Source organism: Protopterus annectens, chromosome 1.part1 (genome assembly GCF_019279795.1).
Source record: "Protopterus annectens isolate FY-2018-M chromosome 1.part1, PAN1.0, whole genome shotgun sequence".
NCBI lineage: Eukaryota > Metazoa > Chordata > Ceratodontiformes > Protopteridae > Protopterus > Protopterus annectens.
Window position 1 is genome coordinate 1,660,891,575 of NC_056726.1, and position 12,516 is coordinate 1,660,904,090.

Consider the following 12,516-nt stretch of genomic DNA (forward strand, 5'->3'; position numbering starts at 1 on the left):
GTTAGCATTAGTAAGAAGCTCTAAACTGCAATAAGGCATGCCAAGTATAGTAGTCCCCTCAGCCCAAGATAACAAGGTTCCTCCCCACAGTCACCCCAAGCTATAATACCTCAGATGGTACCATTACTGCTGCACCCCAGAATCAAATCCATTTACCTTCTTCAGCAAGTATTGACCTTACTGCCCCTAGAAACAGATCTGTATAAATCATAGACCAGCATTTTCATACAATTTCAATAACCAGCTTGAAACCACCTATAAGTCAGATAGCATAAAGCAGAATGTGAGAAATATGCATACATATAATCTCTCTGGAGGTCGAAATCTCACACACAGACAGCACTGATATCAGGATCATCATCAGTTCCCTCAAAAACACACCTTGTTACAGCCCACATAAAACATATATTCTGTCATATGGTGGGGTTCTAAAGATTAACTCCCCCAAACAAAGACCTCCAGAAAAAAACATAGGAATTAAGCATCCTCAAAAACTCTCCAAATCTGCAAAGCACGCTACTGCACGTAGTACTAGGAGTCTCCATATCACAGATGTTGATCCCACAAGACAAACATCTACCCAACCAAATGTTCTAGTCATACAAAATTCCATTGTAAGATATACTGATGCAACACTTATCTGGCTGTATAAGGAAAGTGTGATGGTGAGCTGCTTGTCTAGTGCTAAAATGCATCAAATTATGCTTATGCTCAAGTCTTTGAGCAGCAAGTACCAGTATGACAAGTCCTTGAGCAGCAAGTACCAGTATGACAAGTCCTTGAGCAGCAAGTACCAGTATGACAAGTCCTTGAGCAGCAAGTACCAGTATGACAAGTCCTTGAGCAGCAAGTACCAGTATGACAAGTCCTTGAGCAGCAAGTACCAGTATGACAAGTCCTTGAGCAGCAAGTACCAGTATGACAAGTCCTTGAGCAGCAAGTACCAGTATGACAAGTCCTTGAGCAGCAAGTACCAGTATGACAAGTCCTTGAGCAGCAAGTACCAGTATGACAAGTCCTTGAGCAGCAAGTACCAGTATGACAAGTCCTTGAGCAGCAAGTACCAGTATGACAAGTCCTTGAGCAGCAAGTACCAGTATGACAAGTCCTTGAGCAGCAAGTACCAGTATGACTCTGACATAGTACATGCAATGTAAACAACTTGAAATGTACCTCCATGGACTATATGAATATGGACATGATGGAGTTCTTGGCTGTGAGTCCCAGGCAAGTATGAACCTAGCACATTGAGCAGCACGCTACCTTCCCCAAGGGTAATGTCTCAATATGAGCAAAAAATACTCAACTTTAATAATTGCTTAGTTTTTTGTGTAATTTGAAGGAGGTACAATATTTGTCAGTTGGGGTGGATGTAATCAACAGGCCATGCTACTTCACCAGGGATTATCTGTACCTGCCATTCTAGCTATTTAATATTGACTAAAACATTGTACAGCCCCATAATGTCTTTTTTAGGCAAGGCCAACCAAATAAATGTACCAACATAACAAATAAAAAAAATGCAAAATATAAAGGTGTTAATGATCATTGCTAGAGCCTAAACATAACCTCCATAAACTGGACCCATCCCAGCATGGTTTCATCAAAGGCAAGTCATCCTTAGTTAACCTAGTGGACTTTTTGAAAAGATCATCAAAGAAACAGATAAAGGTAAAATAGTACAGACCACTTACCTACCTCCTGGTGACTAGAATAGAATATTAACCACAGCAATAGATAAAGTTAAAATGGTAAAAGCCAAATACCTACCTTCTGGTGACTAGCACAGAATATTAACCAATGCAATAGATAAAGGTAAAATGGTAAAGACCAATTACCTACCTTCTAGTGGTTAGCACAGAATATCAACCAAAGTAATATATAAAGGTAAAATGGTACAGACCACTTACCTACCTTCTGGTGGCTAGTACAGAGTATTAAAACTATGAGCTGTTAGCAAGCAGCTTTCTATGGTACAGGGCTAATTCTAGTCAGGTGTGGGTTTGGCTTAACGGTTAAGGTCTTCACGTCATTGGTACAGAGTTTGATTCTGAATTCAACTTATTGGCTAGGCTCAGTATGACCCTTCATGTCAGTTAGCCTAGTATTCACCTATGAACCTAGACCTGGCCAAAGCTTTTGACTCAATTCTCCCCTCAGGCATTGTAGAAAATCTTACTAAATTAGGAAAATATCCATATATCACTCACTGGATAGTCATCTGGTTCACAGATAGGACACAGTAAGTCAAGATAGGGGAACCACTTCCACAAATCAAATTAGTGGAGTCCAACAGGGCTTAGTGCTGGGAATAATACTGCTTGGCATCCACTTCTCAAAAGTCCAAGCAAGCATCAAGGACTTTGGTTAACCAAGTTTGCAGATAACTGCAAGGTGGGAGAGTCAATGAATCCCCAAAAGTAGTATTGTATCTTTTGGGAAAGAGACTGCTCTGGGGAACTGCCACACTTACACTATACCCCTAATAGTCAATCCAGTAGTTAGAGATTTGGAAACATACATAGGCAGTAAGCTAGCTTTCAACCAACATATGTCTACTGCCATGAGGAACTCCTTCGATATAGCTCAGCTCTAAAGCAAAGAGATAGCATCTCATTTCAGAGATATCATGGTCCATCTGCCCTCAGCCCTCATCAGGTCCATCATTAAGTATAATGCCTCTTTCAGTATGAACAGTTCTTGGTATATGCAGCAACTAGAGTGCCCACAGAGGTTCCTGACAAAGAGAATGCAGGGACCAAGCCAAATGACCCACACAGACCACCTAAAGCTGTTTCTGGCTCTTACAGTCTGTTACGAGGCAATCTCTCCCTGGCCTATAAGGCATCCTTCCATCCACTACTATGGATGTACTGCACATCCACAAGTCAGGTGGCATCAGAAGTACCTGATCTACACACCTTAACCTCTTCTGCTGCGTAAAAAGTATGGTTTGTGGGGGGACAGTACATATTCTGGAGGGTACCACAACTGTGGAGCAGACTCCCCATCCATATAAAACAAAACTCATTCCTGTCCCTATTCAAGCACAACTTAGATCAATGGATGGGAATAAGGAAATTTGCTTGAGGACTGTCTCATGTACTACTAATGGACAGAGGCAGCAGCAAAATACCCTTCCCTGCAGCAGTGTCCCCTTTCAATACTCAGTGGTATGACCCCAGAAATATTCATTTATAAAATGGGAAGCATTCTAATATAAATGATACAAAGGAGAATTTGAATCTAGTGGGATAACACTACTAGCCATAAAATGCTTCATCAGGACAATTTGCCTAGTAGTGACATATGAACCTTTACTTACTCAGAGATTATAAGTGCTTATGGTAGTCTGTCAGGATATGAGCTTGCATCTCACATTTGTAGTGGGAAATAACCAGCATAGCATCCCAGCAAGGAATTATGTTTTGCAGTGGATTTTGTTGGAGAACACATGCACCATAGAAAAGGGAGTCCAAAGCCGATGCTCAGCAGTAGAGATTCTTTTTTTTTAAATAAAACGTTATTAACTTCACTCTAGGAGAAAATACAACATAGAACTAAGCACAAACGACAACTAACAAGAGAAGTTATAAGCAAAAATGTTCCAATCTTACTGACATTATCAAATAAGGAAAAAAAAAGAAAGAAAAAAACTAAGCTTTCAAACTAGGCTTTCTCTCATATCCAGTTACTTAGTTGAAGAAAACCAGAAAAAGACTAACTGAAATATGACTACTTCCTTTCCTTTCTCTTGCCTTTTTACAACTTATATATCAACAGTATTCCTCCTGCAATGTAAATGAAAAATGCAGCATAATTCCTGCTGTTTGTTCATGTCCAGTTGCTGACTTCAACATGCTCTCAAATTATATCCTGATATGAGCAGATTACTTATTCATTTCTATTGTAGAACTTTCTAGCACTGAAAAAGACAAGCCATGAACTGATAAACATCCTGCTCACTATTATAACCCATGCCATTCTGTTGTTCCCAGTAACAAAAAAAAAAAAAAACTATTACTTGGGACTGCAAATATCCAAAACTTGTTGTCAGGTTCTTCCAGTAATGGTAACCAAATACCCCAGCCCTTTGACCTTATAATTTGCTGCCACTATCCTGCAGTCTCTGGACGGAGCCAAGTCTTGTGTTGATAGCCCACCTTCTCTGCCTGACTAAGCAAACATAGGTTCATAAGGTCAAAGGTTCATAAATTTATACTAGGTTCAAATGTTCATACATTTATACTAGGTTATCGATCACTAGGGCTTTTATAAGCCTGGCCGTGCAACACAAATGTGACCCAAAAATCTGATTTATATAGGTGGTGATTTACTGACTGCCTCTGTCTATCAGAGACATGGGAGTCAGACCAGGAGTGAAGTTCTGACTACTTATTACTTTCCAAGTTATAATTAAATAGTGAGTAACTCAGCTTCACATGGATGGGGATCCTGTTACAAAGAATGGAAATTGTCTAAGAAACATAACTGTCTCCCCAACATGTCCTATTTATCATGCAAGCAAATGTTTTAGCCTAGTAGTTTTGATGCTATTTGTTTTGTGGATGTGCAAAAGGTTCATCAAAACACGGCCCGACTTTGTATGCCAGGAAAGATCATCTCTCAGAAGTCTGTGTTATATCAAGGAAATAGACAGGGCTTTGAGATTATCAGCACAGGATACTGTGTTTACTCCCTGTATTCATTTTTGTAAGGAACCTTTGTAGACATTCTGGTTGCTACATGTGAAAGGTCAGGAACATACTGAAGGAGGGATTATACTCTATGATGGGTCTTATGAGGGCTGAGTAAAGTGGTATGATGACTTCTATGGACCTAGCTTCCATGATCTTAGTTATAAGTTGTGCAGCTCAGAAGGATTTTCTTACCACCTGGGACATGTTGGTTAAAGGCTTGGTTACTGTCTACATGAGTTCCCAAATCCCTGACTAGTGAATCAACTTTTAAGGGTGTGTTATTGATGACAAAGTTACCCGGGATGGTAGACTTCCCAAAAAGGTACTATAATGCACTTCTTGGTATTGAGTTTTTCTGTATTAGATTAAAGGGTGTTCAAATCTTGGGGATGGGTGGGTGATTCAATGATGGCTCCCACTTTGCAATCAACTGCAAACTTTATTAGCGACAGGCCCTTGACATTGTCTTTGACAACCAAGAAGTAGACACCAAAGAGGAGTGGGCCCAACAGGGAGCCCTGGGGGACTCTAGTGGTGACTGGTCCCTTTATGAATGTGTCCTCCCCATTATTATCCTCTTGGGTCCTTTCACTGAGCTGACTAGCTATCCAGCCTGTTAGAAAGGTGTTTATGCCTAGTTCCTGAAGTTTGTTGACAATGCCTGAGAGGGGTACTGTATCAAATTCTTTACCCAGATCTAGGTAGACAGTATGTACCATTTTCTACTCATTCTATGCCATAATGACCTTTTCAAAGAAGCCCACGAGATTCAGTAAACATGACCTTCCTTTGACAAAGCCAAACTGGGAAGGATCCAGTATCTGTAGGTTTCCTATGTCATTGTTGATGATTTTTATGGTAATTCTTTCCATGACTTCTTCAAATAAGACTAGTCAGACTGATGGGTCTGTAGTTTCCAGGATCTATTGAAGGCCCTACCTTATGAAGGGAGATGACTGTCACAGTCCTCCATTCACATAGCACAAAGCCTGTTTTAAGACTACAGTTAAATAATGACTCCAGGGGTCCTGATAAGTCATATTTTAGACTATTCAGGAGCCATCCTGGGTCATCAGGGCCCATTGAAGGATACCTTGGCTTTAGTGAGTCCAGTCAGTACAATTCCCCTTTAGTTATGGTTATGTTTGAGTGTAATTTTGAAGGAATGGTTGGGGGTGAGGGGGGGGGGATTAAAACTGAGTTTATCTGCTAACAGGTTTGCTGAATCACCAGGCACAATAAATGTGGCACCATTAATCAACAGTTCAGCACATTGTTGTGTGTTGTCCTTGAGGTTTCTGACTTAACCGCAGAAGGCCTTAAAGTTATCTTTCACCTAGGAGGCTATCTTAACCTCAGTATTGGCTTTGATTGACCTAATTAGCCATCCTAGTAGCCTGTAATTTGAGAGAGTTTCTATCTTTTTGGGATTTACCCGTCTTGATTTTTGCCATATTTTTTTTCTTTTTGTTGTATATCCTGTTTAATTTGGGATGCCACCAGGATGGTTTGTTTCTAGGGCTAGTCCTCAGCTTACTTCTGGTAGGTACAGCACAATTTTTGAGAGCAATTCAGCACAGGCTGCTGTGTTCTCTGGGTTTAGAGGGGCACAGATGTTTGAAAAAAAACACAGTAAAAGGTCATGTGCTTTGGAAATTTTCCTAACTGTTAATGGTTGTAATGGTATTACAAATTTGATTTTGCTGTCAAACGAGACAGATTTATGGTTGGACCTTACCAGGGAGGATGAGACATGGATGAGAGGGTCCAGCTTTCTGCCATATTTGTAAGCTTGAGGTCCAGTATGAGGGAGCCTCTAGTGGGTCTAGTGGGCATATTCACTATCTGGTCAAGGGTGTTTGTATTTGAAATGCCCAGGAATATATGTCCTTGTAGCTCTGAGGCCATGTAGGATTCCCATTCTATAGAGGGGTAATTAAAGTCTCCCATGAGTAGGGTGTTAGATTCATAGGTTCATAGGTTCATAGATTGGATGATAAGTGTCTCCAGTAGGTCCAAGTATGCATTGTGAACTTCTTGGGACATGGAGGGTGACCTATAGTTGGCTAGGATATGGTATGGGATCTTGACTATGTTAAGCAGAACATGGAGGAGCTCCAGCACATCATCCTCTTTGACCTTCCTTGAGCTATGCTTGTTACTGATGTATTTTGAGATACTGCTTCCTTAGTACTTGTGGTCCAGCCCCTTTTATAGAGTAATACTGAGGTGAAATGCCATCTGCATATATCTTAGTATTCATAAACTGGCTAATTATAGCCAATTCTTACTAGTAAAATGTTTTAAATCCTGCAAACATTCCTCATATGACAATGATCCCTCAGCATTTCTTTCCAGCCATTTCATAAAAGTCTTTATTGAACCTTTGATTTTTCCCCAATAATGGCATAAAGGTCCCTTAGCTTAGCCTTTCAGTCCACATGTGCAACTTTTATTGCCTTTTCAAAAAGGAGCATAAGACAGGCTACTCTTATCAAGCGTTCCTGGGATGCAGACCTATTTCAGCTGAAGATAATGCCAGCAATAGGCCCAAAGTTTTGGAAAGTTATGCCTAATTTCATCAAAATGTAGAATTGCTTCATATCACAATCCAATATATCTTTAATATAAAGGATCTCGGCTGACCACAATTTTGTCAATACTCAGATTTCTCTTCAATTTGGGTTAGTGGGTTACTTCATATGAATTATAGTGGTAATATGTCAGTATTGTTGCTGACTTTCCTGGATAACAATGCCTACAGCCAAACCTCCATACCTTCTGGGTCCCATACCTTGAAAGAAGTGATAGTCACCCTGTTACTGCTTATTTTGATTTTAAGCATTACTTCTGGTATTAGCCATAATGGAGAATTTCTTAATATAAAAGCATGTACCTGCAGCCACACTGTAACTTTTTAGATCTGGAACATCAAATCCTCCAAATTTCTGGGTTATATATAACTTTCTTATGCTGATTTTGGAGGATTTACCCTCCCACAAAAAAGCCAGTGGACAAGTTTGCATTTTTTAATATGGGATGAGGAAGTAATATGGACAGAACTTTTGGCAATACACATATCTTCAATATTTGTATTATGTACAGTAAAGGGAGTTTCAGCTTTCTACTCCCATGTACTGTCATTTATGTTTCTCCATACTGGCTTACAGTTTATATCAATCATCATACAGTAAACTCTCAGTTAACTGGCATCCATGGGGATTGGTAGATGCGGGATAACTGCTGTTTCTGGTTGCCTGAGAGTTGCTATTAAAACAAGCCTGACTAATACTGTACCCTATATTATTTGTTTGGTTTGACTTGTTCTCTGGTTGGGGAGAGAGGGAATTTATTCCTATCTTCCTTTTTAAAACTCTAAAAATGTAAGTTATGTTTCTGCTGGGAGAAAACAGAAAGTGCAACACATGAAAATGTTACTGTATTTCTTAGATTTTTTTTTTTTTTGCGGGTTGCTTGAGACTGCCAGTTGCTTGAGTTCCAGTTAACTGACAGATTACTGCAGATGGTGGAGTGGACCTTAAAATTCCTAAATACTGAACTACTGAATCAATATAAACCTAAGAAGTGTTCTAAATAAAGTTCACAATCAACATGCCTTACTAGAGGTATACTCTCCTGACATTTCCATTTTGACAGTAACTTGTCTTAAACCACATATCACTGACAATGACGTCCTACCACCTGGTTTCAACCTTTATGGATTTGACCGTAAAACTAAATGAGGAGGTGGTACAGCCATAACGTTCTAACAAAATTTAACACTAGAACTTATTAACACTATCTTTCTTCATTTCATAATGCCAACATTCTTCTCATTAAACTAAACTTTAATAAAAACAAAAATGTAATCATTGCAGGTATTTATATACATCCAAGTGAAAATTCTCCTACAGTTGAAGATATCTTCCACTGGCTTTCCTCAACCTATTATCAGGAAATTGTCATAATGGGAAACCTTAGTATAGATTGGACCACTTATGACACAAGTAATTGTCCAAACGTTATTAATCTACATGGTTTCTACCAGCTTATGAAAGATCCCACAAGAATAGATAAAACATCTAAAGGACACCCAATTCTGGTCTGTATTCTAACTAACAAACCCCCTTCTTTGCTCCAACCAGGTTGCCTCCCAAACAACATCAGTGATCCTCTGCCAACTTTTTTGCTTAGACATAATCTTACTCCACCTAGACAATCAGTCTTTTGACTAATCAGTAATAAAAGAAACTGCAATACCCACACATTCAACTATCTATTTAAACAAATAGTTTGGTCTCCCCTAAAAACATTGCCATTAGATGATGCAGTTCAACACTTTAACACTACTTTCCTACAAATCCTAGACTGTTTAGCCCCTTGTCGAACTGCTAGAATAAAAATGCACCACTCACCATTGGATATCTCAAAATAAAACAAAGGGATGAGGTATGGGTCCACTGGCTTACTCACAGAAAACAGGACACCTTAACATAATATAAACAGCTTAGAAACAAAGCTAAATCTCAAATAAAAGCAGTTAAAAAACATATTACTTCACTGCTCAACAAAAGTACCATAACCCCCCCCCCAAAAAAAAATCTGGTCTACAATTGGCAAGCTCCTTCAGTCTGGTAATAATAGCTCCCCTACCCATACCATATCCACCTTAGGAGATAATATAGCAATGCAGTTTAACTCTTTTTTCATAGATTCAATACTTTCTATTTCCACATATAAGCAAAATATATCGCTTAAGGTTTCTACTATTAACAATCATCTCACAGATTCCTTCTCTTTACAACCTATATCAACTCATATCAATTGTAATTCTCTTAAAAAACTCAAACATACCAGACTTGCTGCTAATAATCTACTATCAGAATTTCTCAAACTTGCTGCAGAGAGCATTGCATGCACCATATCCAGCCTTTTTAATCGTTGTATCACTGAAAACTATGTTCCAATGCTCTGGAAAATCTCCTATATCACTCCCCTTCATAAAGGTGGGAGCTCCACTGAACTCACTAACTATAGGCCTATTGCCATCCTTTCTCCCCTATCAAAAATACTTGAACGATGCATTCAGACCCAACTCCTAAATCACCTTTTATCCACTCAACATGGTTTTCACCCCACAATAGCACTACAACCGCTCTCCTCAGTTTCATCAACACTATAAATCACCACAGAAATCAAAACAGCCTTTTCTCCACTATCTTTTTAGACCTCTCTAAGGCCTTTGATACAGTTTCACATCAAAAACTACTATTAGAGCTAGCCACCTTAAACATCAGTCCCTCTACCCTACTTTGGCTCCATAGTTACCTATCTAAATGATAACAAGCTGTTAGGTGGAAGCAAGATTTATCCTCTACTTCCTGTTAATACTAGTGTCCCACAAGGTTCCATATTAGGACCCTTGTTGTTTAATATATTTACTGACTAGTTAAATAAATCCACTTTGTTAGCATCAGTTGTTCAATATGCAGATGACATTACCCTTGTATGTAATGCATCCTCCCTCCCACTGCTACAAGAAATTACACAACAATCCTTTCCCCAAGTGGAATCTTGGCTTTCCAAAGCTAACCTTATACAGAACCCTAACAAGATCAAACTTATGCTTTTTTACCACACTAAACTATCCCTACCAACAACCTCCTTTCATATACTTTCCTCTAACAATACAATCATAAACACCACCTCACAAATAAAGTTACTAGATTGGTACTAAATTGAAACTCAGTATTCATCTATCTCAATCTTTCAAAAAAATCTCATAACAAACTTGGTTCTTTCTATCACATCAAACCATTTCTTACACATCAATCCAGATTAGATATTACTAGGACTCATCTTCTTTCTTCTCTATCCTATGCCTCTCCCATCTTTACTATACTTAGCAAAACTGAACTTTCCCAACTTCAATCTTGTTATAATAAAATAGCCAGGTTCGCCACTGACTCCCCTCATAGGTCACACCACTGCTGCTTCCTACGACAATTAAACTGGTCCCTCATTACCTAACCTATACTCAACTCATTTTTACCAATCATTTAGTAAATCAGCCTGACAGAATCCCAGCATAAACAGGATTGCAGCATTACAGCACTTACTTACCCTATAACAACACTCGTCTCCTCCAATCTACACATAAAACTCTCCTGCAAGTCTCCAAAAGTAATAACAGGGCTGGGGATTCCCTCTTTTCCCATTATATCTCTAAAATTTGAAATTCTATCCCTGAAATATATTAAATATCACTGATATAACTCAATTAAAAATAAAACTAAAGGACTACTTATATAGCCACTAGATCTGCTCCTGTATCAGCCCAGGGTAATCTCTTCCTGTATGCCTTTTCCACTATCTTTAACCCCCTACTTTCTTTCTTATCTGATATCTTCTTCTAACCACCTCCTCTTTTCATATCCAATTTAACTAAATGTGACTAATTAACCTTTACTTTTTTCTTTACTTACCTTCAATTTAAATCTTTCATCTAACAATTTGATTGTTTTTATATCAATATATTTTTATTTCTTATTCTATATTTTCAATGTTACATCTAATAGTGCTAATTTATATTTATAACTATTTCAAAATATGACTGTTGTTTGTTCTTTATTTTACTGCCTATGTAAATATTGCTTTTGTGGAGCTTTTCTCCCTGGGCCTCAGCTGAAAATGGGCTCACACCCAGATGGTCTATCCTGGTTAACAAATGTACAATAAAAAAACAGATACATTCTTTATAAACACCTTCACCTGCATACCCCTTCATATTTGTTTTTTCATGTATTGACCCTTAATCCATTAATATTCACAATCCTGTAAAACTCTTCAAACACTTATTTTGTTTGGGCTATGGAGTTACTAAGCCATACTGCATAGTTATCTGAAATGAAATGGTGTTGCCCTCCGCCTATTCTATATTGACCAAACTGTTCTTGCAGATGTGCATCTGTCATTGAAGCAGCAAGCATAAAAAGCAATGGGGACAATGTGCACCCTTGGAGAGTCTCCTTGTTTAGCTAAATGATTCTCTAGACATAACTGCATTCATGTATACCTGGGCCATTGGATATATCAGCTTAAATTTCTGAACAAAACTAATGGGGAACCCATATGATTCCATTACTTTCCAGAAAAAGCACCATTGGATATAGTCAAAAATCAATAAACAACACTACTGCAGGAAGGTTTGCTTGTCTGCAATATTCCTGAACATTCATCCATACCTGAACATTCATCCATAAACTAAATGGTCTTAGGTCTCCTTTATCTCACTCTTATAAAACCTAAATGGTTTTCTCCTTTAATCATTGTAACCTTCTTCAAATTCCTGCCAGTATCCTAACAATTATTTTAACATCATTTTACATTTGAAATTAGGAAATTGGTCTGTATTTCTCAATTTTATTACAATCTTTGTGGAATTTGGAAATTATGATGACTTTTGTTTTAACATTTCCTCTGGGAAACTACTTTTGCTGACAGCCTGCTGATATACATTCAACAAAGAGGGATATATACCGGCTTTTTTTAACCTTGTTATGAATGTCTATGGCAATCCCATCTATCCTGGAGGTTTGTCTGCTGCTAGAGTATCTATAACATTTCAATCTCATATAATGTGAGAGGGTTATCTAGCAGGATTTTTTTTTCCAGTTTTCTGGGATTGTAGGAAAATGGCACCAACTTATTTCACTCCCATCTAGTTTAAGCATATTTTCCCAGCACTCCAACACACTTATATGTGTCTTCCCTTATTCTGACCACTTCACCAGGACTAGATGGCAAAATTCCCTCC

General features: G+C 38.4%; 1 protein-coding gene across 1 annotated transcript; it reads left to right on the forward strand.

Moving 5' to 3' along the window:
- The first annotated feature begins 689 nt into the window (after positions 1-689).
- On the forward strand, positions 690-1,157 carry LOC122816584 (putative eggshell protein). The gene has a single exon (XM_044089477.1). The coding sequence runs from the start codon at positions 690-692 to the stop codon at positions 1,155-1,157; it is 468 nt and encodes a 155-aa protein (XP_043945412.1).
- Positions 1,158-12,516: the final 11,359 nt, after the last annotated feature.

Bases quoted from the DNA above. Each gene is read 5' to 3' on its own strand.
- LOC122816584 (XM_044089477.1), top strand. From the start codon at position 690: ATGCATCAAATTATGCTTATGCTCAAGTCTTTGAGCAGCAAGTACCAG.